Raw genomic sequence first — 27,402 nt, 5'->3', positions numbered from 1 at the left:
CATCCCTTCCCATTTTTCTTTATAGAATTTCAGGTCTACTGTACCTGCTGATTACTTAGCGGAGACCGCTGGACATCTCCCTTAATTAATTCCATCGATTTCTCAAATCCCACAAGGTTTGGGGTCCTTAGATTTCTGAAGCAGCTAAATGGAATGTCTAAATTCCGACATTTTCCCTCTATAAATTGTTTTGCCAGGGAGACGCTGGGAGGCAGATCTCCAGCTTTATTTATTTGGAGGCGATGTTAGCCCCGGAGCCCTCCCCGTCCTTGCTGCGGGCGCCGAGGAGGGCGTTGGGAGGGGGATGCTGCTCACCCTCATCACTGGCCGTGCCCCCCATCCCCAGGGTGCTCCTGCAGCACCCCAATCCTCTGCTGCCGTGCATCCCAGCAGCAGCATCCTTCTGGTGAAAGGAGCGGGGTGGGACCAGCCTCGGGAAGGGAATAAAGCTCCTGGAAAAGGCCTATTAACCAGTTGGGCCCTCGCCGCGTGCGGCTGGGGAAGACTCTGTTGCTATGCGCAGGGAGCTTAATTTTATTATTACTCTCTGCTATTTAATGTCTGTCTCTCAGGCAGCTGGTGATGTTTTAATGAAGCTGGAATTGCGTAGTCTGTAGCGCTGGATAATCGTAAGCTGCCGAGTCAGAATCAAATTAATAATTCATGAAATTAAAGTGTATAATTAATTTGAACCGTGCAGATGAGTAGGGACCCGAGTCTTCGGCCTGAAAGGAGCGCACACATGTCTGTGAAACGTGTGTGTGTTGGTCTGCAACGAGGGGCAGATCTGCCATCTCCCACCTCCCCAGCCCCTGCCCTCCTGGCCTGTATGGCATTGGAGGCTCAGTGTTAGTTGGTTTTATTTGGGGTTTATTTACGTGGGGTTTATTCCCCACACACACGTTTTATTTTCACACGTTAAAATTTCTACACTAGCATTCAGTCCAAAAAAAAAGGGTGGTTTATTGATGGCTGGGGAATGTCACTGGGTATGGCTACCATCCCCTGGAAGGGGGAGGCAAGATGTGCCTCTCCCCTGCCTTGGTATATATGTGATTGTATTTTGTTTTCTCTGGAAATGGAGCAACTACTGCATCACTTTTTGAGGGGCTCCTGCAGTGAAGAGTCCTGGGCAACTATTTGGGATTGTAAAGATGGAGAGGGTCAACTCAGTGGAGTTCACAGTTTCCCATGGTGGTTTCCCAGTAGTTTGTAGTGCAAAGAGCAGCTATGTGTGTTCTCAGCACCTTTAGTAAAAGCCAGAGGGACTCACAGGGCCACCATGAAGGATGTAGGCTGGGAATTTTGGAATATACCGGCTGCAAGCAGGTTGGGCAACTGGGCTGAGCAGCACTGGATGCTTTGGGAGCTTTTGGATCTGTGTTTAGTTGGATCCAATGGTAGTGTTGTTGATCCATCTTGCAGGAGGCACTGAGCCAGTCTTCACATTCCTGCGAGTGTTTGCTGGCACCCAGTAGAGGTTTCACAGCTTCACCCATGCTGTCTGCTGGGGAGAGTGGTCTTATTGCATCCTGATCCAGCATGGGACAGTTCAGGACTGTCGTGGGAGCCATTTCTCTTGAGCCTCTCAGTGCACAGGGAAGGGTTTTCCTTGTGTGTGCAGGGCACCAAGTGAAACTGGAGGAAATTTGGGTGTGGGACATGCACAAGCTGAAATGGAACATCCTCTTGGGTCTGCAATGCCAGTCTTACCATGAGTGTTGAGTTTGTCCATCCACTGAAAACTTCATTACTCACCCAAGTTGAGATGTTAAATATTTTGCATATTTGAAGGCTGCACTTTCAGCATCCATGGTCTGAGGAGAAACAGGCCCAATCAGGCTTTCCTGCCTTTACTATTAAATCATCCAAGGTCATCATTGCTTCTGTAGCAGAGCAGTGTACTTCTCTCTTTCTGCCTGGCCAGAGTAGGCTTTGTCCATTCAGTTACAGCTTCCCAATTTATGTTATTTTTGTGCAAGGCAAAATGTTGGCACTGTGGATTTGGGGCATGAATTTCTTGAAGACATTTGTGAGGCAATCTTTTATTCATACGAATTTTAATTTATTTTTTTTTAAGCCAAAAATCTGGCTGCAGCAAGATAATGTGATTTGCTGTAAATGCCATGGCTGTGAAGGATCTCAAGCACAAAGCTGATGGAATATCTACTTAGAAAACCATTGAATGAAAGCAAAATTGTACTGAGAGGACTGTGTGAGTCCTGAGTCAGGATCTCTCCCCACTTTTTTAAGTTGGTTGCAAAATCCTTTCCCCACTGGGTAGGCATTGTTCTTGCTCCAGGCACAGCCATCTCAAGCAGTATCCATGTGTAGGGACCTGCCTGGGTTGGGAAGGGGAGATTTGGTGCAGCATCACTTCAGTTTATTTGATCTTTCCTGCTCCGTTTGACAGCTGGTGGCCATGGTGGCTGAGGAACACCACATTTCTTCTGAAGAGAGGAGGAAAGCTGTGAATTCCACTTTCTCCAACCCAAACATGGACAGCAAAGCGCATTTCTGTCCGGGCAGTTGGTAGACACTGACTGATTTGTAGCTGATCCAGCACTTGCTGGGTTTTAGTGGTACAGGACAATCCTGCCCAGTGCAGAGTAAAAGCAGAGGTGGAGAGACCACATTTTTTTTTCCTCTTTCTTTTGTCTTTTTTCTTTTTTCTTTTTCTTTTTACTTTTTTTTTTTTCCTTCTAGGCTCTTGTGCAGGCAGGAAATTCAAAAAGTTGCTTTTATTTTGCAGTCAGAGGCGAATGTAACTCTTTTTCATGTTTCATTAAATGAGGTTCTTCTGATCATTTCCAGGGCCTGTTGCAGCTGTTGGCTTTGGCAATCCTGAATAGTTTTAGTTCCAGAGGAAAGACAATATTTCAGTATTGAAGGGGTTTTTAACACTGCCTGTCTAGGTTTCAGGAGCCTGGATACACCAGCCATGCACCCTGTATGATGAAAAGGCAAGATACACAGCACCTTCATGCTCATTAATTGCATTCAATTAAGCCCTGAAGGTTTTGCAATACCTACTGAAATCAGGCAATTGCTTTTGGACCATCATGGTTGCAATTCTGCTTTTGTAATCCCATTTCTTTTTTTGAAATCCCAATCTCGCTGCCGTGATGGAAATCCCAGGCTTTGGAGTGCTGGTGAGTGGTATAGTTTGAGGACCAGGAGAGTAGAAGATATTTTTCTGAATTTTCCCCAGTATTTTTGTAACAGCTCAGAGTCAGCTATACATCCTGGCCATGTGGGAGGAAGGCATGAAACCAAGTCAGGCCACCACCACTTGCTTCCTGAGCTTTTGTTTCAGTGTTCCAACACAACAAGCCGTAGCCTGTTTCACCTCTCTGTCTTGTGCTTTCTCCATTGTAGGAAGAAAGGGAAGGGCAGGATTTCCCCCTCCTTGTGAGCGTGGCTCAACATCAGCAAAGGCACTGAGTAAATGCTGAGTGGTATTAATAATAACCTGCCCTTTTTTGCTAATGTGCTCCTCTTTGGAGTTGTGGTCTTTATTGTTGTTGTTGTTGTTGTTGTTGTTATTATTATTATTATTATTATTATTATTATTATTATTATTATTATTATTGTGGCTATTACAGCACAAGATCAGGGAAGTCAAGGAGTTTATTGAGCTGGTTGCCTCCATCTCTCTGCCTCCATCCTGCTCCATCATCTCCTGCCTGTGGAGTGCGTGGTTTGGGTAGCAAGCCCTGAGCAGCTCCTGCTCCCTGCAGGGTGTGAGGGAGCCTGGCAGCTCCCTGGCCCTGTGCTGGCTCATCCCCACCAGGTGGGGATGCTGGGAGACCCTCAACTCCTGCCTCAGAGCTGCTGCCTCCTCCTCCTCTTCCTCCTCCTCCTCCTCCTCGAGCATCCGGGCAGCTCTGCGGGGGCAGGTGGGGAGGTAGAAGGGGGCAGGGGGAGTGGGTGTGGGAGAGGTGCCCGGCAGAAGGGGTTAGTGCCAAACACAAACAAAAACACGATGCAAATGAGCTGCTTGCAACAGGTAGCCTTAATCAGATGCTGTCAGATGAATTCAGCATCTCTCCCATTGTCGCCTGCACTAGCCTCCCATTCGGAAGCCCTCATCTGCTCCAGATGTGGTTTAATTTACTGCGACTTGGCTAATTACTGTAATTAAGGATTAATTACTGTTAATTACTTTCACATAAACTCAACGCCAGTCAAAGAGCGGAGCCTTATGAAGCCTGCCACGGCAGCAAACACAGCCTGGGTGGGCCCGCCGGGTCCTGGGGGCCATCCCGAGCGGGCGCCCACGGCCCGGCCGGCCCCTGGCCCCGGCCCCGGCCCCACGGATCACCCAGCCCTGGCCACCCTCCCGAGGCCGGCGGGCAGGCATGGCAGGGCTCCAGATGGCATCCGGCGAGCCAGCCGCCGTTATTATCGTTAATAATTAGACAGAGCGGGGATTTGCTGCGCAAACCCTGCTTAGGAAGGGGAGGCCAGCGGCGGCTCCGGCAGGCGCTGGGAAGATGCAACAGATTAATACCTTGGCCATCCTCGGCCCTTCCAGTGCTCCCACCAGCCTGTCCCCAGCCAGGGCCTTCCTGAAGTCCTTTAATAGGTGAGAGATGCACAACTCGAATGCTTCCCCCGGTGTCACGCAAGCAAAAGGTGCTTTAGTAAACAAGGGAAGAAACCAACCCTGTATCTAAGGGAGCAGGAGCAGGGAAAACCTGTGGTGGGTGAGGGAAGGAGCGCCAAAATGATTCATGGACAGTGCAGTGTATAGTGTTCCCATGGGAAACAAGTGTCTGCTGGTGCTGCCCTGCTTCTCTGGCTCCCTTAGACTTGTTAGGCTCCATATCTATTTGCCTTATTAGTTTTAAAAGTCCTGGGGCTTTTTCCATTACAGCAGAGGGAGGAAAAGCCTTGGAAGGTGGGACGTGAGGTGTGATGGTGGCAGCAAAGGCAGGAGTGGGCCGTGCCCCATCTTCACCCATCGCCTGCAGCCCTGGCCTGGTCTCGTGGCCACGCGTGTAATATGAAGGCAGGATGGGAGAGAAAAATCGGCATGATTAGATGGGTATTGTTCTATTAGATCTCTGCCTGCTTGCTCTTGTGTCTCAGCATTTGAAGATGAAACATATTCATTTAGCTCCCAGGATGAATGGTTTTAATAAGGGGAGCAAGATGAGGTGGGGTAGTCCTGATGACTTCAGAGACCCATCAGCTCTCCCCCTAAGGCCATTTTGGTGATGACATGGGCCACACGACCATTAATGCTGCAATCAGGACAAGTTTTCCGTGTCCATGCGAATCCTTCAGCTGGGAAGAGCGTGTTTTGGAGCCCAGTAGGAGATGTGTATCAGCAGTAATCAGATTGAGCCTGCAGGGAGGGCAGGCAGGGGGTGAAGCAGGGGCTCCCTGGATGTGCTTCCTGGGGGCAAGCAAGGGGAAGCGGAGATGCAGGCAGACCACCCAGCCGGTGGATTTCCACCTTGCCAGCATCCTGGCACTCCACTGATGCCATCTTGATGAGGGGCTGAGACCTTGCAGCGCTCATTTGTTATTCCAGCAGCACCCAGCGCCTCCCTGTGCCATCCCACCCGGCCCCAACGCTCCCAATCCGCCTCCAGGCTGCCTGCGGCCTGCTTAAGCCCCGAATCAAGATAATTCCCATTATTGGAGCATCTCTGGGGGCAGGGCAGGGGCACCACGCCGGTGCCCGGGTGCGGGGCAGCACTGCGGTGAGCGGGGCGGGGGAGCCAGCTGGCGCTGCGGCTGTCAGCTCCGCTCAGCCCGCCTGTCAGGCACAGGGATGCCCAGGCCCTCATTGCTTTAATTGACACCTTCCTCTGCCTGGCCCAGCCCCATCCTGCCTTTGGTCTTCCTTCTCCTCGTCCAGGAGGAAGCTGGCGTGTGGTCCAGCCCTCTTCCTTGTCGGCGTGCCCCTGGAGCCGAGGCTGGGGACCGGTGGGGAGACCAAGGGCTGGACCTTGATGGGTTCAGCAGGGTGGCCAACATCCCTCGCGTGACGGTTTTGAGCGTGCTGGTCTTCCCAAAGGGTGGAGCATCCCCTGAGGATTTCCTTTCCCCTTGCAGAAATGTCTTGTGGCAGCACTCTCAGGTAATTGTTGCCCATGGAAGGGCCAGAGCCTGAAGAAGACCCATAGGATCTCTGGTCACGCTTTGCTGCTTTGGAGATATCGCATAAGCGAGGAGGAGCAAGGGCTGGTTGCTCTGTGGAGCATATTATGGCTGTGCTGCAAGGCCTTGTGAAGCTCACAGGAGGAGAGGAAAGATGGAGGTGGAGGAGCTAGTAGGATGGCTTCATCCTCCCCAGTCATCTCCAGTGCAGATTGTGGCAGACACACCAGGTTGTGCTGCTGAAGGCCAGGAGACTTGGCCACTTTCTAGGACAGATGGCCATGAGGTACTCATGGTCTGGGGCTGGTGGCCCTTTCCTGGAGGGGACAGCAAAGTCATTTTCATTTTCCCAAATAAGCAGGAAGCAGCAGAGCTCATGTTCCTTGTGTCAGGAGCTGCAGGCACAGCCTGCGATGCTGCTTGAACAGGACAAAGGTTTCCTCTAGAAAGTTGCTGTTTAGGGGGAAGTACCTGTTTGGAAAATACCACCTCAGAAGCTCCAGGTGCAAAGGGTGCATTAGTTCTGGGGAAAATGAGGTGTGCAATGCCTGCAACTGGTGCTTGGACCAGCCGTGATAGCAGCCACTACTGTCAGGTGTGTGGCAGTGAATCCTGCCCCATCCTTTTCCATAACTTGACCTCCATCCAGTGCCCCACAGCTTGCCTACCCCAGACAGCAGACAGATTCCACAGCTGGTCCTTCTGTTGAAGGAAGGCTTCAGAAAGCTTTGCTGGGACCATGGTTGGTCCTGCAAGGAGCAGCCCCAGCTGTTTGCCTGGGCCTGCTGGGAGCCTGCCATGCAAATAAAAGCTGTGCCCCTCTTCCTTCCCCATTTGTCCTCACTTGGGGGGGGTTTGTGAGCTGAGGTACCGCCAGCGTTCCTCCCAGGTGGCCAGTGCAGGCAACAGGGAGAGCTCTCCCGTGGACTGCTCCATCTTTGCTCTCTGTATTAAAGTTGGGAGCCCTTTGATGTCTGCTTCTGCAGCTCGGATTCTGCCAGGAGGCTCAGAGCAGCCTGTGTAATTAGCCCAGAAAAATGCCTCTTTCATGTGGGTCGGGGGACCCAAGCAGAGAAGAGATTTCCAAGGGCTTTTTTGTTCTGCTGCAGGGAAATGTTCAGGCTTTGGTGGGTTTCGACAGAGCTCTTCTCGCCCTTCCCTTTTTCTCCCAATGTGGGGTGGAGCTCGGGGTTTTGGCAGGGAAAGCACACGTGGCAAGCTGCTGCTGCATGGGAGACGGGCCCTTCGGTGCTGGGCTGGAGTTTGGGTACATGCAGAAGCAAGGGATCAGCCAGAGCCGTGCTCCAGCTGGCCCAGGGGAGGAGAAAAAACAACCCAGATATTGCAGGATTGCTTCCCACAGCTTCAGTTTTCTTCCTTATTTGCCTAAGAAGCACTCGGGGCAGGCGCTGCTCCTCAAGCTCTGCTGGCCCCTGCCTGCAGGCGTTGAGTTGCTGCTGCACCCGTGCAGGGGTGGAAATCATAGGGGTGGGAATCAGAGCAGGGTGATCCCTCTCTGGCAGTGGGTTCATGCTCTTGATCACCTCTCGAGCTGCTTTTTGCCAGGGCTGGGTGGTGGTTGAGGATGGCAGCTCCATGTTTGCTGTCCTGCCAGGGTGTGGAGAGCCGCCGTGGCTGTGACTCCAGACATCCTTTCTCTCACCAGGAATTTGCTAAAACACAGGAGACCCTTCGGAGTTGCCTTGGCACAACAGGTTGCAGTTTTCAGCCTCATCTTTTACCTTACTTTCCCTCTGCCCTTAAATCAGTGTCAGCAGATCCATGGCAAACAGGCCAACAGGCCATGTGCTTTTCTCTTGCTTTTGGTGCAGGTAGGGCACCTCACTGCCTCCACCAAACCTTTTAGCCTCATTGATCATCCTGGATGGTCCTGGATCAGACTAAGAAGCACCTTCCCACAGGTGCTGCTGCCCTGGATGTGCCTTTGTCCTTTGTCCCTTTCCTGCCTTTTTTGTTTGCTTGTTTGTTTTGAGGGAGGCAAATACATTGCTTTTCATGCCATTTAGGGGACCCATCCAGGTGGCAACAGGAGCAGCAAAGAGGGGCCAGAGATGCTCTGGCAGTAAAGGTGATGCCCTCCTGCCCTAAGAGGAGGATTTGTTGGCAAAGTGGTTTTCAGGATCCTGAGGACTTGGCATGGGAATAGATACCTGTATTAAGGTGATAGTGAGGGTGTTCTCTAATCTTCCCCATGTGACAGGACCCCCCCCCCCCCAGTATAAAAGCAGCAAATAGCACAGACATACTGAAAAGATTTTATTTCCCCCCTGCATTTTCTCCCCCGGAACATAAAGCAACCCCAACCCATCTCACCCAACAAAACCAAAACCAACAAATGATTTCTCCTCAAACCAGGGCTGTGCCATCTGCTGTGGCCAATTCTCCCAGTTATTCCTCATGTATCTCTTGCTTAAAGACCTTGTGCCATGTTCCTGCCTAGAAGGGAGCCGTGGGGCCTCCCTGGGGATCCCCCTTCTCTTCCTGGTTCTGATTTCTTTCAGCTTTTACTCGGGGATGAATGGATGCAATGGAGCCCCCTGCACGTGAGGCCCTGGCACCGTGCATGTGAACACACAGGGTGTGGGTTATATATGGGATTATGGTATTTAGATCGCATTAATGAGCATACAGGAGAGCAGGGAAAATGGATCATTTATGGTTACGATCTGGCTACTGTCAAAATAGGGTGTTATTTTGACGGTTGCTTTGTCTTTGCTCTCCGAGCAATATGAAGATAGTTTCTTAGCAACAAAACTGTGTTCGCAAACAACACCGGTGAAAAACAACCCCCCAGAATAAAAGGAGGCAGCCTCAAAAGCACTGCTCCCTGTGTGTGTCCCCTGGCCACACAGCACCCATTAATTAAGTGCAGAATGTCCTACTGGACAGCAGGTGCTTGTCCATGGTCATGGTGTCATGCCAGCACTGCCCTGGTCCCTGCTGGCATGGGTAGCTTGGGGTGTAATCACAGTTCCTTTGGCAGAAGGGTAAACTGAGGCAGCTTGGGAAGAACGTCACAGGGTGGTCTTTAGGTGATGTTGGAGGGTTTCAGCTTCTGCTGAGCGCTGCTTGCCACGTGGTAGCTGGCAGGCGCTGCCTCGGACCTTTCTTGGTCAAGGTCTTCTCCAGGGGCTTGTCCCTGTGTCTCAGATGGATTCCAGAAGGAGGCCGGGAGGGAGCTGCCTGTGAGCCATTCTGGCAGCGGCTCTCCCGTGCAATTTGGAGCGTCTCTCCTTTGAAGGAGGCGCTGGGCCTGGTGTCTGTGCTGACGTTGGAGTCCATGAGAGCAAGCGGTTCCTCCAGCCAAGTATCTGCCAGGCTGTGTCGGGAGAACTTTTATCATTTCTGTCACAGACATCACAACTCGCTTGTCTTACCATACATCTTCCTAAATGTGACAGAATATTCAGCTGTTATTAATTGAATACTCTCTAATTTAACTGCTTAGCAGGACAGAGAGCGACTGGTTTGTCTCAGCACCGAGAGCTGCTGTCAGGCACGCAGGAGATTTTGGGGTGCAGAGGAGTTATTTGGGGAGTGAAATGGGTTTGGTTTTTTTTTTGGTATCCCCCCACAATGCCACCCTGCATTGGACTGATCTCATCCTGCCAGGGAGGGGCTCCAGCATCTGCTGTGGCTCTTGCCCCCAGGGCATGTGGCCAAGCCCAGGATGGAGATGCTGATGGCATTGCTGCTCCTCCATCCCATCCTGGCATTACCCAGGGTTAGAGAGGAAGGGACATCCTGGGAGCATGGCCAGGAGCCAGTGATGCTCCCTGGGTGCCCAGGATGGAAGAGTGATTTGGACTGGCTTGTCCCAATATCCATTCAGGTGGGTAAATACCTTCTCTGGAGAGCTGCTGGAAGCAAAGCTCAGTCCTTCAGTGGTCTCCTTGATGGAGTCACATGCCCATCACGGCCTGGCCATCCCCTCAGCCCCTGGCAGATCCCAGTTACAACTCCCTGTCTTCCTCCTCCTCCTTCTCCTTCTTTACATCCATATCCAGAAATGCCAGAGATGTCCCATATGCAGACTGGATGTTATGTTAGGGTTACTGAGAAGCAACCTGGAGGATGCAGGAGGCAGCTCTCCTTGCTGTCACCTGGGCAGCAGGCTGGTGGGGGACCATCCCCTCCAGCCTCCCCAGGTCCGTGCCTGCTTGCACACACATGTGTGTATCACATCTCTCTGCTGCTCTCGCAGAAAGTTCAAACCCAGAGTCGAGTTTATTGTTTCTATCTCGTTTATTTTAAGTATAGTTTTACACTTTATTATATGCTGTGACATCTTAAATGGAGCCTGTCACTCTATCTTGACTACTGCTAGGGGCTACAGCCACTTACTGTGTCAGGCTTTTCGGCAGCCCTGATTAACGATATCAATGGATCCCAGCACAGGCACAAGCACCAAAATCAAGGGCTGATTTGCATACTCAAATGGTGCAACACATCAAAAGGCTGCAGCCCGTGCAAGTATTGCACTGGCACAGCCCAGGGATGCACATTCCTGCTGTCCTGTGTATGGGACCTGTACATGCTGGTAAGTGCTGTGCCAGCACTAAGTCTATTTATTCAGTGTCTTCAGCCTAAAGGAAAAGCCTTGTCCTTCTTAACAGGAGTTTTTTTCATCTCCCTGGACAACATATCAATTAGGATAAGGAAATGGAATAATATTTTTTTTTCTCGCGTGCCTATTGGGATATGTTGCAGAATTACTCGTGCAAGTGCTTTTTTTTTTTTTTTCCCTGAAAGTAACATTTTGTTAGGTTAATTCATGCACTGGAGAAACAAACTTTCTGTTCTTCCAGTCCAATCTCCACTTACAAGTCAGGTTTTTGTAACCCTGTCATTGAAATGCGAGGTAGCCTACAGTAATTTGAATATTTCATTCTGCCGGCTGCTAATGCACTCTGCATTACAGATGGTACTTGCTCCATCCTTCTGGACTGGGTTCAATTATAAATGAAAGTAGGGAGCTGAGATTTGTCTTTTTGTCTGTGCTTAGTTGGAATAACACAATAAAGCTTGATGGGTAAGAATTCCTCAAGCTGCCTTTTCTTTGCCCGCGACGTCTCCGGTGTAGCTTTCTTCTCTGATAGCGGATCCTGCTTGCCTTTCAAGTCGAGCTTGGAGTATTAGGGTTGGCAGTGGTGGGCTTTTTCACAAGGAATTTTTGGCTCAGACATCCTGTTTTTGGAAGTGCTTAGTTCAATCCTCTTTCTAGCTGTTTATTTCTCTGCATCCCCCTGTGCATCCCAGGCCAGAAGTGGTGGTAGGAGAAGCCTCCTTAGGCTGTTTAAGAAGGGTTGTGCATGGATTTTGGGGTGGTGGGGTCGTCTTCCCTCCCAGTGTGTCCCTATTGACGGGTCAACAACCTGGTCTGCAGCCACAGAGAAGCAAATGGGGATGCAGAAACAGCCCTCCTCCATCCCAGGGTTGCTGCCATGGACTCTTCCCAAAGGCCCTAGGAATAAAAGGGCCCCTAGAGATCCAAAGAAAACATTTACCTCTGCTTGGTGATTAACAGAAAGGGGGTTGGAAGCCTCCAGCCCAGCTGCACGGAGGCTCTCTATTACATACAGATGCCTTTTGCGAGCTCCTTGGCCATCCCGGCCACTAAAAGCAATATTGCCGAGGGAGTCGGAGGAGGTGAGGGCAGGGCTTTCAATTTGGTTTTACATTTACAAGGACCAGATGGCCTCGCTGGAGATGATCTTTGATCTGGGACGCAGCCGGAATTGGGCAAAGATTTTTTTTTTTTTTTCCCCTCTTTTTTTGCTCCCTTTTTAATGTCCTCGCTGGTTCTGGCGGGGCCTCTCCCGCAGGAGCAGGGGGAGCTGCGTGTCCGTGTGTCTGTCTGGTGGGGCTGGGTGTGAGCCCCCCGTGCCCGTGGGGATGGGTGAGTTGCTGGTGAAGCCCTGAGCGAGGTTGTCCGAGGTTGAAGGCAGAGCTGGATCCCGTTACACCACCACCACCCCACGGCACGGAACTCTGCGTCAACAGCCTCTTGCATGGGATATAATTAAACACACGCAGGCGCCTCGAAACAGAAATGCCACTAATTGATTATTTTCAAGTTTCTTTCCCCATTTTTTCTGGCGTCTCGCACCCTCCCAGCCGCGCGGACGTGTGGGGGCTCTCTCCTCCTGCCTTGCCTTGCCAGTTCTGAGTTTCTTTCTTCCCCCCACATGTTTTGAATGGAGCGGGAGTGAAGGCAGCCGATCCTATTTCACAAGCGCTTGGACTTGCAGCACTCTCCCTCCTGTCCAAACAGATCGTTTACAGAAGGGGCCTCTATTTAAAGAAGGAACTGAACGTTCAGAGCTATTTTCTGGCCTTAAAACGCTGCCGACCGGCTGTTGCCTCTCAGAGAGTCGGGCTTTGTCTGGCACGCCCGAGGAGCGGCTTGGACGCCAGGCTCAGCAGGTCGGCGCGGTGGCACGAGGGACTGAGCATCGTGCAAAAAATGTGCTCCTTTGTTTGCTGCCGTCGTTGGAGCACAGCAGAGTTGGGTTCAGGGCAGCAGCTTATCCACGGGAGCTCGGTGGAGTGTCTAGGTTTGGGCAAACCTCACCTCTCTGTGGTGGTGTGGGTGAGATAAGCTTGGGAAGCAAGTAAATGAAAAAGGAGCATTCAGATAGGTTTTGGTGGGATCTGTGTGTGGAGAGAAAGACCCAGAATTGTAGAATCATTTTCAGGATCATCGAGTCCATCTGTTAACCCAGCACTGCCAACTCCACCACTAAACCCTGTCCCTAAGAACCATGTCAGCCTGTCTTCTGAATACCTCCAGAGATGGTGACTCCACCTTGTGTGTAAGGGAAGTCTTCAAGGAGTTAAAAGGAACATGTAGTTCTGGAGAGCCGTGCTACTTCAAAACAACTCAGGGGTGACATGAATACAGGCTTCAGGGAGGCTGGGTCTGGTCCTGTCATTTTGGTGTCATCTGTAACACTGAAAGTGGGTGCCTGAAATTGTCCAGTGGTGAATATGTTGCGTGTAAATGAAAGCAACAGGAGTTGGGGTGGGATTTCTGATGGCTTTAGTTGTGGTTGCTTCTCTTGCTTTGCACTTGACCTATAGGTGTATAATTTATTTTCATATTTTTCGTGGAGAAGGCTTTGAATTGCCTGCTGCCACGGCTGTCAAGAGGTGCATGTGTGGAGAGATGGTTTCTAATGCTTCTGGAACAGGAGACCATGCCTGTCAGGGTTCAGCAGTGTCCAGCCTCCACAAGGCAGAGACCCTGGGCCATGGCTGAACCTCAGAGGAGACTGACCCATGGTAGCACTTCTGATCCACCTGTACTCAACAGTGGTTGCCACCTCCCCTTGTCCAGGGCCATAGATTTCCACTGCAAAACCCATCCCTGAGGTTTTACACTGGGTGGAGAATCTTTGCTTAATAGTTGCTTCTCCCTTCTCCTTCATTTCCCTCTTGTTCTCATGCACCAAAAAAACCCCGAGTATATGCTGCTCCTACAGCCACATCCTTCAAGCACCAGGGAACGAGGCTGCCTTCGAGTGAGGCAAGGGCCACCCTCAGCTCCTCTGATGCATTGAAGGTTGCTGCTGGAAATGGGAAGGTGATCTGGGCAGAAAACGTGCCTGGAAGTGGGAAGTGGGGAGGTCCCTTGGCAGTGGAGGGACAGGACGTGGCTGCAGGGCACTCTGCAGTGGGAGCAGTTCCCTCTCTGTCCCCAGCTTTTGTAAAGATGTCTGCTGTGGCTCTGTACTGCCCACTTTGAGAGAGAAAGGGAGGGAAGAGTATATTCCATGCAATGGCTTGGCTCCAAGACCTGGAAGATCTTTCCTGTATTGCACAAGATCCTGAATCTGGCCCATGGCAAGGCCATCAACTTGGCAGCAGAGTGGCAGTGCTCTTGGAGGTGTAATGGGCAGCAGGTACCTTCAGAGTATTTAGCAAACCTGACACTCGAGTAGGACATTGGCATCTATGAGCTCCAAGCCAGCTTTCCTTGATGGAGTCTCATGGGTCATCATTTTTGAAGGATGGCAGGAGAATGGAATCTGAAATGCAGCTTTTTAACCTGGGTTTCTGCCAGTCTTTCTTTCCACTTAGGACTTTCATGCCCCAGCCACTACGTGCTTTGAGCAGCCTTTTGCAGACAGCGTGTCCAGGGAAGATGACCTTTGGAGAGGGGAGCAGGCTGGAAAGGCAGCTTCCTTCTGGGAGAAAACCTCTCTTTCTTTGTTCTCAGGTTTCAGGGCTTTGCCTGGGGCAGTTGAAGTGGGACCCTTGTCCTCAGAGGAGCTCTGGAGGCCCCAGCTTCTCATTAACAGATTCAGCTCATTCAAAGAACCCATTTCTTTTCAGTGAGGAGAATTCATATGCAAAGCACCGCACAGATCCCAGCCCAGCGCTCAGAGGAGGGGGTTTATGGCTGGACCTGACCTGGGAGCAATCCCATCCTTTGTTTGCTGATTTGTTCCTGCAGGGTTTAGGCAGCCCCAGGTCCACGCCTGGGATGTGGCTCCAGGAGTGAGGAGCATCAGGTCCTCCTCATTTCCTTGAGTGAGGACAATGGCTTTCTCTGTTCCTCAGAGACCATTTGTTCTCTTGGAGCTGCTGTGGGGACTTGGCTCCATCTCCCAAACTCCACCAGGAAAAGGTGAAGTCCTGGCACAGACTATCTTGGAGGGACTGAAGCTTTTCTCCATGGTTTGTGCTGCTCCCCTGAGCCAGGTCAGCCTGTGGTCAGTGAGCTGGGTCTCATCTTCTGCTCAAATCTGGCCTAGCAGCAGAGCAGTGGTGAATCTCACTCTGCTTTCCTTTAACTCCTGCCTCTGCTGCTCTGAGCAGCTGGAGGTTGGTCCTGGCTGTGGTGGGGCAGAGGAGGCCATGCACCATCTCTCCCTTAGAGTGCAGTCAGCACAGTGGAGAGTTTGAGAGACACTGGGTTTGCCCATGCAGATAAGGGATTGATTCTAACCCAGGGCTGTGCCTGGAGCCTGCTGATCCTGCCCTGCTTAGGAAAGGGAAAACTGCTTTTGAGATCAGAGTGTGGGATTGCTCCAGCCAGCTGCAGCATCACTCCCCAGCATCAGCCTGCTTCAGACTATGAGCCTGGCCTAGTTTGGTGCTCAGCGGGGTGGGGAGGGGACCTGTGCATGGCCAAAATCTGTCTGTGCTCTTCCAAGGACAGAGTGTGCCAGAAAAACAGTGTTGAGTCCCCTGAGCCGAGTTTGACTCTGGGGTGATGGGTTATTTGCAGTATGTTACTGGGGGAAGCAGATGTGTTTAGTTAGGTGGAGTTGTGAGGGTTTGTGCTTTGAGGGACACGGCAGAGGCAGGCTTGAAGCTGCTGTGAGTGGGAGGGGAGGAAGTGGTTTGTCCACTGGTGGGGTGTTAGGCTCTAGTTGCCTTGTCTTTAATGAGTGGAAGTACTTCCAGCCTGCTTTCTGCTGCTAAAGGCTCTGCTCAAACATCTGCGTGTGGAGCAGAAGGTGCTACCTGTCCCCAAATATCAGCTTTGAAAATTCCAGCTGGGGAGTCTTGCTGCCCAAGCCCACCAGCCTGCAGCAATGCATCCATGAGGAAATGTGGATTTTGGCATCAGGACTGCAAGGAGACAAACATAAAATACTTAAATTTGAACCACAGTCATCCATATCAAGAACTGGGTGTGTGGGGCTGGTGTCAGAAGTTTCCATACCAGGCTCAGTCGCTGGCCATGGGCTAAGCTGGTCAGCCAGGACCAGGATACAGGGAAAGACTGGAAAGATGAACTCATCTGTGTTCATTCAGCTTCCCCACAGAGTCACATTTCACAGAATCTGGTTTTCAGTAATCACAGCAACATTGTGCCTTTTTTTTGTTTTGTTTTGTTTTTTCTTTTTTTTTTTTTTTTTGTTTTGTTGTTGTTTGGTTTGGTTTTTTTTTTCTATTTTTGATCACTGTCCACTTGGGGGGGGGGGGGGGAGGGGGGAATATTTTTTCCAGAGAATATGTTAGTAATAGGTTTCCAGATCTTTTGATCGCTTTGCTGCCAGATCCTCATTCACTGTGGCAACTCAATTGGCATTTGGGATGGGGTTAGGAGAAAACTGGTGCAGACTCTTTGCCAGCACTATGAAATAAGTGTCTCTCTTCTGCAGCTTCCATGGCACATCCAAGCTGCACCCTCGTGAAGTGATGGAGAGCTGCTGCTGGGAGCTGAGAAACTTTCTAGCATGTGCCAAATTCCCTTCTCCCATTTCCTACACCCCAAAGTTAAGGTTTGAGGGAAATGCAGCTTTTTCTTTTTTTTTTTTTTTATGTTGGATTCAGCAAATAATTTGGACACCTTCAGCCCAGAAAGACAGGAAGTTACTATTTTTCAAAGTTACATTTTTAAAGCAGTTTAATTGGTTTGAAATTTACCCTTTTTTTTTTATTTAAATGAGAGAACGAGAGAGAGGGGGGAAATAGATAAAATGAAGTGGGAAGGGAATTCATTTTTGATTCAGGAAGCATTTTTGATTGATCTGAATTTGAGTTGTGATGCAAGTTTCCAAACTGGTGGTGGGTAGGAGGGATCTGGGGGAAGTGCTGCTGCCTCTGATGCTTCTGTTGGTCTGGGCTGAGTGTCCACTTGGGCTTGTTGGCCATGGCTGGAGCTGACCTCCAGGACTACATGGCCCATTACTCTGAACTGATGTGACTTGCTCCTGTCTCTGTGGGAGTATCTCATCACAGTTTTATGGACTGCAGGAATATTTCCCCACCTTTAAAAGCATCTCTGCTTTGTTTCCAAAGAGCCCTGAAGCACACTCCTGTGTTAGGAGAAGAGGTGGGTTTACAATGATCCGGGGTGCCTTTGCAGTGCTTATGGGTACAAGCCTCTCTCTTGATTTGTTGCTGGGATTTTTCGTTTATTTTATGGCTTTACACAGTGAAAATTGGTGACAGAAATGGCCCATCGGTTTCACAGAGTTCCTCCTTTTGCTGGGAAATAAATAAAATAAGTAGATGCACAAAAAGCTGTTTTGCCAGCTGAATTTTTCCATGCCTCATCTCACGGCAGCCTGTTTTGGAAAATTTGAGCAAAAATCTGTTCATCCATTTGTAAGTTTTGGAAGGGTTGAAGTGAGGAGGGGAACTTTAATGTCAATTGTAAGAAAAAAAAAACCAAAACCATGAGCTTCTCTTAGTTCCTGCTCCCCGGAAGGGCGTGTCTGTGTATTTAGAAATTCCAGCTTCTGTTTATGTTGGAAATAGGTAATTGCATTTTGACCTTGATTTTCTCAGTGGCTTTAAGTAAACATGGTGAATATATTCAACCAAGGTTTAAAACTCCTGTGATTACTTGACACTGAAGTGCTCCACCTTTGTTACAAACACTGTGATTCCTGTTGAAGGTGGACACTGTGTGCTCTGCCAAGAAGAGATTTCTGTTGTGTCTCGTGGACATTTGACCTGGCAGGGTGAAGATCCAGCTGGAGGTGCTTCAGTAACTTCCACAAAGCTCTGGGAGTTCATTTCTTCTGAGCATTGGATATTGAAGGCAACTTTGTGTTTAAAGAGAGCACTGTGAGGCTGGTGAGGCCCTGGCACAGGCTGGACAGGGCTTGGAACAACCTGAGGTGGTAGAAGATGTCCCTCCCCATAGCATGGGGTTGGAATGAGATGGTCTTTAAGATCTTTTCCAACCTAAGCCATTCAGGATTCTGTGGTAGGATCCAAGACTCTGGATTTTCCTTGTTGTGGGGGATTTGATGTTTCAAAAGAAAGTAGGCTGCAAGTACACTTGGATAGGAGAAAAACCCAACACTTCAGGTGCATGCATGGAGTCTGGAAACTTCTCTGCACAGAGAAAGTTTGGGAAGAGCAACTCAAGCCTGTGACATCATGGATCAGCCAAGGAAGCAAACCCCAGTTCTCCTAACCTGCTTGCAACGACACATAAGGAAGGTGCATACCATGAACTTGTAATTGTCCTCAAATATGAGGCAGGTGGGAGTATTCTTGTCCCAAGTTCAGTCTTCTGATCCTCAGCCTTCACAAATGTAGTCTCAGGCTCAAGGGAATATTGAGATGGGCTTAAAGTAAGGAGATTAGTTACTGGTTTTGTTAGGAGAGGCATTTGCTGGCACTGCAGCTGTCCCTGTGTTTGCTGTTTTGTTTAGACCTGGAGCTGTAAAAAAAGTTTTAAAAATACCAACGTTTTCCAGTGAGCTTGTGCGGGTCCTGAAGCTGGGTCTCCCCAAGCAAATGTTGCTGATCCTAAATCCCAAAAGGCTGGAAGAGAGCCGCTGTCCCACGTGTGTTTCAAAGCTGGGCTGTTTGCTGCATGGACATGTGCAGGAGTTTTGAGGTTCCCAGGGAGAAACTGCCACATCTTCCTTTGTCTATACCACCCTCAGGGGCAGCCACTGTTCTAGGAAAGGATTTGGGCTACACCTTGATGTCTGGGTTGGGTGTTGTTGGGGCAAATGAGTGCCTTGGTGGGAAGGAGGCACCTCACCCACGTGAGGCTGTGTGAGAGCAGCCAGAAGTGCTCCACCAGCAGTGGACACCCCTGGTTTCCCGATGAGAAAGTGGCACTTGAGGCCCCCTCACAGCCTGACAAGAAGAATTGTCTATCCACCTCTCCCAAAACTCCGTTGTTGGGTGGGTTGTTCCCACCTCCCAGTACATCTCAGGCACAGTGGAGGCAGGAAAAGAAAACCCTTCTGAAAATCACAATGTAATTACTCCCATCTGCTCCGGCACTGCTTCCCATTTCTGCCTGCCAGGATGCTTGTCTCCGATGCTAAGTAGCACATTATTTTCGATAAGTTGCAATCATTTACTTGAAATCTCCTTCTCCTTTAAAATGTCCCCCTGGAAAGGCAATTCAGCGAGTTGGGAATGGGCAGAACAACCATGATAAACCCATCCAGAGGCAGCCGAGCTGGGGTGGGAGGGCAGGCACTCCTCCCAAACTCATTAAAACCACCCAAGGTTCCTTTGTAGGCTGGGTTTGTTTAAGTGCCCAGCCACCAGATCCAGCCCTTGGCTGGTGCTGTCAGCAAATGGGGCTGCAGAGGAGCTGCCAGTTTGTGTCATTAGAATTCACAGAATCACTGGGTTGGAAGAGATCTTCAAGATCATCAAGTCCAACCCAGCCCCACCACCTCAACTCAGCCCTGGCACCCAGAGCCACATCCAGGCTTTGTTAAACACACCAGGGATGGGGACTCCACCACCTCCCTGGGCAGCCATTCCAGAACTTTATCCCCTTTGTGTAAAATCTTCTTCCTAATATCCAGCCTGTGTTTCCCTTGGTGCAGCTTGAGGCTGTGTGCTCTGGTTCTGTCAGTGCTGCCTGGAGACAGAGCCCAGCCCCAGCTGAGCACAGCCACCTTCCAGGAGCTGTGGAGAGTGATAAGGTCAGAGGGAATCTTAACCAGGCTGTCACAGAAATTCTGCAGGACTGTGCTTTTGACTGCTGAAATCAGCAGAGAAGGAGCCACACTGGCTGGGGACCGATTGCTTCATCATCACAACCTGGGTTGGCATCATGTGTCACCACCACACCCTCTTGTGAGGGGCTGTACAGAGTCTGGTCCTGCTTCCCACATCTCCTCAGCTTGAAGACACTGACCACCAGGATAAATTGCCCTTTCTAGAAGAAATTTGGAGCTGGAAGGTCCTTTGCTGTTGTTACTGCTAAGCCACAGTCTCCTGCTTAGCTTCTGCTGTCACCCCCAGCATGTTTGATTGCCTTCTTCATGTACTTCTGTCTATGTTGCCTGCACACCTCTAATTTGGAGGGTTTGGAAGGGGTGGAGAGGAAAGAGTTGCTAAATGGAAGTATTTTGGTGTGGCCTTGGAAAAGAGAGATGACTGTGTGCTCAGCTTCTGTGCTTTTCAGATTCCTTTGGAAAAATGCTCCCAGAAAAATGGAGTAAATAAGGAAATAAGGTAGGGGATGGTGGCATGGATGCCAGAGGAGTCTGGTGCCCTCCTTTGTGGATTTCTTAGGTGTCTTCACAGCCTCAGGCCATCCCCAGAGTGGTGTCTATTCCAAAGGTGTCTGGCAAGTGCTTTTCCTCCTGCCCTGGCTGTACCTCAGATTGCATGACCTGCACGTAGGTGCCAACCTGTGGGGACATGTGGGCTGCTGGCTGCTCATCTGTGTGAGCATGGAGCTGGCTCTTTGCAGGTGCTCCTTGGAGAAGTTGTGGAAAGCATCTTGGAACATCTGGAAGCTTTGGTGGCTCAAAGCACTTTCCATGCTGTGTCCCTGAATCTCAGGACAGGCATTAGAGCCAAGGAGCTGGTTTTGGCTTTGTCTTCTCACCTGCTTCTCTGAGATCAGTCCTGCCACCCCTTCCTGAGTCCTGCACTGCAGCCACACCACGGAGCCAGCCCAGGCCTGGGCTGTGTCCATGTCCTCTGAACCCTGTGGCTGTGATCCCTTCCTCAAGAAGGGAGAAGGAGCAAATGTGGAAGCTGGGAACCATTTTCCAGCTGCTGGAATGGGTCTCTGTGACCCTGGGGTGACCATGCCTGGACCACAGGCTGGTGGCTCCATGGATGCTCCTGCTTCTGCCTTCAGGGATGGTGACCCTGTAACAGCCATGTTCCAGCTGGGCAGTGCAAGCAGGGACAGGGCACATGCCTTGGGTTTACTTTAAAAACACACCAGGATATCTATCTATATCTATATCTATCTATATCTATATCATCTATATCTCTCTATGTCATCTATATCTAATCTATGTATCTATATCTATATATAAAAACACACGTCTATGTGTGTGTATATGTGTATGTGTATATATATACATTTTTTTAAAATTTTTTGTATATATTTACATCTAAAAACGCATTTTGATCATCAGGGGACCTGGGCAAGGGCTGAGCACCATCTAGTGGCAAGCACCACGGCTCCAGAGGCTGCCGAGCCAGCAGGAAATGAGCCAAGGACAGAAAATCTTGCAAGAATTCTCCTTTCCCCCACCCCCCCGCCCCTCCCCCAGCTGCCAATCGCTATCTTTCTTTTTTTTTTTTTCCTTTTTCCCCTTCTTTCTTTAATCCGGGGCAGCAAATGGGGGTCCTGAGGATGCCTGGTGCTTACATGCCTGTAGCCCCTTGGACCACTGAGGACCATTCTGCTTCATTTATTCTGTATTAATTTGGTGGGAGAGCAGGGTTCTTTTGCCACCAGCTGCCTGGGCACTACAGTCTGGGTGCTGCCAAACCCATCCCAAACTCCTCATGCCATCACAGGGAGCAGTTTGGAGGGTGGGAGCTGCCGAGGAGCCCAGCATCCCAGGCATCCTGGCAGGAGGTGTGTCAGAGCTGGGTCCAGCACAGGGAAGATAAAAAAGGAGCTTTTAAAGAATCATTTTGTCTTCTCCTCGGCTGAGCACAGCCTTTCAGGGATAAATAAGCAGCATCAGTCCTGCTTAGACACATTGGCCTTTGCATTTATTTACTCCCAGGCTTTATTTGGAGTGAGCAGCCAAGCCCAGGCTGGTTCAGGTCTCTGCTGTGGGGGACACAGCTCCTCCATCGGGTGCTGCTCTGTGCGTGTGGCACAGGAATCAGGCTCCCAGGAATACACAGCTCTTTCCATCAGGAAGCAGCTCTCTAAACATAAACTAATTAATCACTCGTGCCTACCTGTCAGGTCAATGATTCCTGAGATTTTTAATCTAAAAATATTTCCCTTTTGAAATCCAGATGCGCCTGTTTTGGCAACTCCGCTTTTGATTTGTTTATTTGAGGTGTTTTTGAATTATTTTTTTTTTAACCTGTGTTGCTTTCCTTTTGTATTTGGGCCTTTGATGTGCTTTAATTGACTGATTTTTATTTATTTTTTTGTCCTGGAAGAATAGGAATTTATTATTTTTATTTGCATGGCAAGTCTCTCTCCCTGCTGCATCCTGCCAACTTTCCTCTTCTCTTTTTAAGGGATTTGGCTACTTTTGCCTCATATTTCAGTTTATGGACCATAGACCCCAAACCATTTTCTTGATGAAATCTGTCCTCTCCCCTTGGATCTATTTATCATGGCTGGGTGCCACGGGAAGCCTCTCGTGGTGGGGGGAGATGCTGGTCCTGTCTCCTGAGGGTTCAGCTTCAAATTTGGCTCTCTGCCCTCATTCCTCCATATAGAAATGATCCTCCCTAGCATGGAATTATTTATTTTTAGTTCCAGTTTTACTGTTCTTGGGCTTTTTTCTGCCCACCTTCCCACCTTTGTTGACAGTGCATATTTTAATAAGAAAAAATGCCAATAAATGCATGAATGAGTAACTGATCCACATGTATGAATAAAGTAAAATTAAATGAATGAGTGAAATGTCCTGAAAATAGTAATTTCAGTAGGCTTTGAGGCTTTTTAGAAAAGCTCTTTTTAGTCTTAACCAAACCTCTCAACAGGGTCTTTTACTTCAATTTTCTATTGATAATAGCTGTATCTTTAACTTATTGCAGAGTAGGGAAGACCATACCCGGTGGTTGCTGGGGTTTTTTAGCTGCTGTGATTTTATTTCTTGTTGCTAACAGATCTTCCCCTACTTTTTTATTTTAAATGACAGGAATAATCACTTGCTGTTGTTTGTGCCGTGGATTGGGAGGGGGTCAAATTCATCTCAGGTGTCAGCAGGCACGGCTTTATCAAAATCCACTCAACATTTCCCAGCTCTGGATGTGCAAAGAATGTGTGCCCATGGGGTGTGTGTGCTCAGAGTCCCTGTGCCAGATGAGATGGGGAAATACAGTTGTTCTCCCTTAGGAAATGCCTTTTTTTATTCGCTCAGCAAGGATTTATTTTATTTCTGTTGTTTATTATGCAGCTCTCTGTGTGTGCACGTGGAAATCTCATGGTAGCATTCCGTGTTTGAACACAGACCTTGGAGGGGGACACGGAGGGAGCACATAGGGCACCTCCATTTTTCAGACATGGGACATCCCAAGCTGTTGGGGTGCTCCCTTGTTGTTTTTCCAGGAAAGCCCTCACAGGAGAACTTTTACTTGGAGCAGTAATTTAGGCAGGGAGCAGAAAGATGGGAGGAAGATTCGCTTTTTGAAAAGTCACTTTGGGAGGATTAATTCGTCGTTGCTCCTTTTCTCAGCATGGTTTAGACATCAGTGGAACAACTGGATTCTTAAAGAAAAGGCATTTTTCCAAGAATAAAATTTATTTCATACCTGTTTTTTACATGTTCCCAGCACGTGGCTAAAAGCATGGACTTCAGGCCCCCTCCACAGTCCATCTTTCAGGATGTGGAAACCAGGCACAGCTGCCCCGGGCTCTGTGTGTCTTTCTCTGCCATCCAGGGTTGATGTAAATGACATGTTGGGTGACATGAGAGGAGTGAGATGGCATCAGGGCTACAGACTTCCAGCTTCCCATCTCATGCTTGAGTCTGGATATGGTCCCTATCGCTTCTGGCAGCCAGCATGGGTACATTTATTGGCTTTTTTGGGTGCTGTTGCTAGGAGTTTTGCTGCTTGTTGGAGCAGAAAGTGTGGCTTTGTGGGTTAGCTCTGTGGTGAGCTCACTGCCAGTTCTGCCCTACTTCTGTCCTGTGAGAAGGAGGAGAAGGAGCAGGGAGAGGAGCAGGGAGCTGGAAGCCAAGTAGTGATGAGTGAAACCAAGCTTGGTCCTTGCAGTGTATTTGCAGCATCAGGATGCCTGTTGGGGAACCTGTTGGGAAACCTGTTGGGGAATCTGTTGGGAAGGGACAAAATCCCTGCTGTGTCGGAACCCTGGCTTGGTTCAGGGGTTCCATGTGGTGGTAGTCTCTCTTCTAACCTGTGCTTCCAAAGAAAGGCTCAGCAGCTTCTTGTTGTCCAGTCTCAGGGCAGTTTATTGGAAGTTATCTAAAAGATTTTCTTCTCTGGCTACTGTGGTTTGCTCAGCAGCTCAGGCAGAGGCACACACACACCCTGACACCTTCTCTGACTGCTTTCTTCTTCTTCGCTCCCTCCTCCTAGGGTTGTTGTTATTTTTTATATGATATATTATGTGATACATGTTTATAGTTTTGCATTAATACTTACTACCTATATTAAATGGTGCTTTTCTACTCTAAACCAATCTATAAATGCTAACATCATTAAGAACATGGAGGTAAGGAAGAAGAAAGAGGAAGAACAGGACTGCCCTACTTTCTTCCGTCTTAAAACTTCTGGCTACCATGTATAGAGTAAAAACCCCCCTGTATAGGTGTTAAAACCCCCTTGTACAATACTAAAAAATTCTTCCCTCTACTTTGTAACTACTTTTACTATAATATCTAAACTTTTGTAATTTCTTGTTCTTCCTGCAAGGTTGGTAACTCATTCCATGGCTCAAACTCAAAATCACAGCTGTTTCCATCTGCCTGCCAGGGTCTCAAATGCTTCTGACCAGGGCCTGGAACCTCCAAAAATGTCTGAGGGACATTTTGAGTTGCGACACTGCTGATGGGGTCAGTCCAGCTGTGACTCACGAGGGCTTTCCTCTCGCCATTGTGTCTCCTGCAGTGCTGAGCATCCGGGGGGCGCAGGAGGAGGAGCCCACGGACCCCCAGCTGATGAGGTTAGACAACATGCTCCTGGCCGAGGGGGTGGCGGGCCCCGAGAAGGGAGGGGGCTCGGCCGCCGCCGCCGCCGCCGCCGCCGCGTCCGGAGGAGCCGGCTCCGACAACTCGGTGGAGCACTCCGACTACAGAGCCAAACTCTCCCAGATCAGACAGATCTACCACACGGAGCTGGAGAAGTACGAGCAGGTAACAGGCTCCTTCGTGGTGCTGGTGCTGGTGGGAGCAGAGCGGGGAGCGTGGATCTGCACGGCCTGGGTCGTACCGACATCTCTTGTTAGGAGCCTACGGGCAAATGGCTCTGGGTGTTCTCACTCCAACACCAGCTTTTTTTGGAGTTGGCAGGCTTGGGGGTTGATGCTGGGGTGTGGCATGAGAATAGTCTTGGCAGGGTTGCCCCTTGGATTTTCACTTTTCACTCCTCCCCTGATATCTTACCCAGAATTGGCCCTCTGAAGGAAAAGGCCTCTCTGATATGCTGGCATCAGTGATGACAGCTGTCCAAGTAAGACTTGCATCAGAGTCTTCCTTGAATATATTTTCTCCTTGAAAGGCTGCTTCCACGGGAAAAAAAAAAAAGGTCTTTTTTCTTGTAGTAAATTACTCAAAAGAAAATCTACTTGAGTCATGAACACAGCTATTGGTAACACTGACAATTTCATTAAGAGCTTTGCAGGTCAGTGCTCAAAAACAGTTCCTTTCAAGTGCTTCCTGATGTTTTGCAGACCTTTCTTGGCCACTGTGCACCTTGACCTTGTGGTCTCTACCCCAAGGATGTGAGCAAGAAAGTGGCACCTCCTTGGGTGCAGGACCAGTGCCAGGGGCCTGGTGGGCCTTCAGCACTCGGGTTTAGATCCAGTAAAAGCCTCCATTTTTCCTGGCTAACTGGATGTGTGGTAGGGCTGGGGGATGTCTCATCCCCGTGGCCACGTTGGCCAAGCTGAGGGAAGGGTGCTCCAGGGTTAGAGCTGGAGTCAGGGTGGCCAGGCAGGGCTCTGGTAACGGAGCAGCCAAGCACAGTGATGCCACGAGAGGCACTTTGGCAGGCAGGGAGCAGGCAGAGGGCTGGCTGGAAGGATGACCTTTGGTAACTCTCCTCAGCCCTTGCTGTCACCCCTCAGCCATCCCACGTGGGTGGGAGTGGAGAGCACATCAGAGGTCATCTCTCAGGCTGAAAAGGGGTAGAGACACCTCATGTCCTCTGCTACCCAAAGCTAGGGAGAGGCCCTTGGCACAGGCTTCAGGGAAGGGCCTTCTGCTTCTCCCTCCCCTTGGGCAGGGGTTTTATTTGTTTGATGCTCTGATTCTGGTTTTGCTTCTCCTTGTCTCCTCAAAGAGACACCCAGGTGAGAGAAGCCTTTATCCAGGCCCAGAGGGTGAGATGGGCTGCATTCTTCCTTCTCACAACCCACTGACAGGGTTTGGTTTTGCCACTGAGTGGCTTTGCAAGTGGCTGTGCTGGTCCACATCTCTGGTACCATCTCTGAAAGCATCACCCAGATTCCTGCAACACCAGGGCTCAGGGTTTTTTCCACCTCCTTCCCACTCTCTCCAATCCAGCTGTTGGGAGCTCAGTCCCAACTGAGCCCATAGCTACTCAGTCTGGCTGCTGGGTCAGCACGGCAATCAGTGGTGATTTTGCCTTTAATGCTCTTTATTTCATGCCAAGAGAAGATGATATAAAATTTCTGGGGTGTCTGAGAGCTCTGATAGCCAGCACTTATCCTGGGAGATGGGAGTCAGCAGCTGGAGCTGGCCTTGGGGATGTCTCCTTGTTGGGTCTGAGCCATGGTGGGAATTCAGCTTGGAAGGGTGGGGTAAGACACAGCAAGTCAAGCCCAGGTCACCAGTCCACAAATCCAGTGTTTCTTTCCTTTGCCAGCCCCTTTTTCCTCATCGTAGCATGGGAACTGCAGACACTGTCCCCAGAGCAGCCACCCACATCCCAGGAGCACCAAAGGCTTCTCCAGCCATCACTGCCCACTGGTTTTTGGGGCTTGGTTCTGGGATTCAGAGGACCCCATCAGTGAGGTGCTCATGGGGATGAGGGAGAGGGGACTGAAGTGGCCTTGATCTGCCCTCAAAATCACCCCCTTGTCCCCTGGCTCCTCTCGCTGCCCTGTCCTCGAGGCTCAGCATGGGGACAGCAGGAGCAGCCAGACAGTGCTGTGCAAGCAGCAAACTAATTTGGATTGTTACCTGCTTGCCCTTATTTGTCAGGGCTCCTGCCTCACTCAGGCTTTAATTATTATCCTTATTTACTGCTTACCTGATGTGCCAAGAGCACGGAGTAAGGCCGTGTCTCTCTGGGAGCTGCCCCTGTGATGCACAAGGGGCTCTGCAGAACACATGGTGGGGCTGTAGGAGATAGGGCAGTGGGTCCAGAGGTGCGTGGTCCTCCTCAGATAAATCTATAGCTCCTTCAGTCACAACCAGCAAAACAGTGGCTGGGACTTCTTCATGCTTTTTGTGAATCCTGGGGCTTCATCTGCCACAGCTCCATCCATGATCCCCCCCGAGAGCAGTGAAATAGGCTGCTGTCTTTCCCAGCATGTTTTTGGGAGTCTCTCACACCCTGTGCTTGGCAGACCAGGGAAATTTCTCTCTCCCTGATGCCTGTTTCTGGCTAGAAACAGAGGCCAGACAAAGTTTAAAGGATAAAAGTGGACATATTTAATGGTGGGCCTTCAGGTACATGAAGGGCAGATGAAGCCTCCCCAAGGGGCTACACCCAAAATAGACG

The 27,402-nt window shown here is 49.9% G+C and overlaps 1 protein-coding gene across 2 annotated transcripts in view; it reads left to right on the top strand.

Moving 5' to 3' along the window:
- Positions 1 to 27,402, top strand: part of PBX1 (PBX homeobox 1) — a 129,288-nt gene that overhangs the window by 76,951 nt on the left and 24,935 nt on the right. For both annotated transcript variants that reach the window (XM_077785260.1, XM_077785259.1), the window contains exon 3: positions 24,604 to 24,848. In XM_077785260.1, coding sequence (XP_077641386.1) covers positions 24,604 to 24,848 — 245 coding nt within the window. The remainder of the gene's footprint in view (positions 1 to 24,603; positions 24,849 to 27,402) is intronic.

Source organism: Lonchura striata, chromosome 9 (assembly GCF_046129695.1).
Source record: "Lonchura striata isolate bLonStr1 chromosome 9, bLonStr1.mat, whole genome shotgun sequence".
In the NCBI taxonomy this organism is placed as follows: domain Eukaryota; kingdom Metazoa; phylum Chordata; class Aves; order Passeriformes; family Estrildidae; genus Lonchura; species Lonchura striata.
This window is presented reverse-complemented; position numbering and strand designations above follow the sequence as displayed.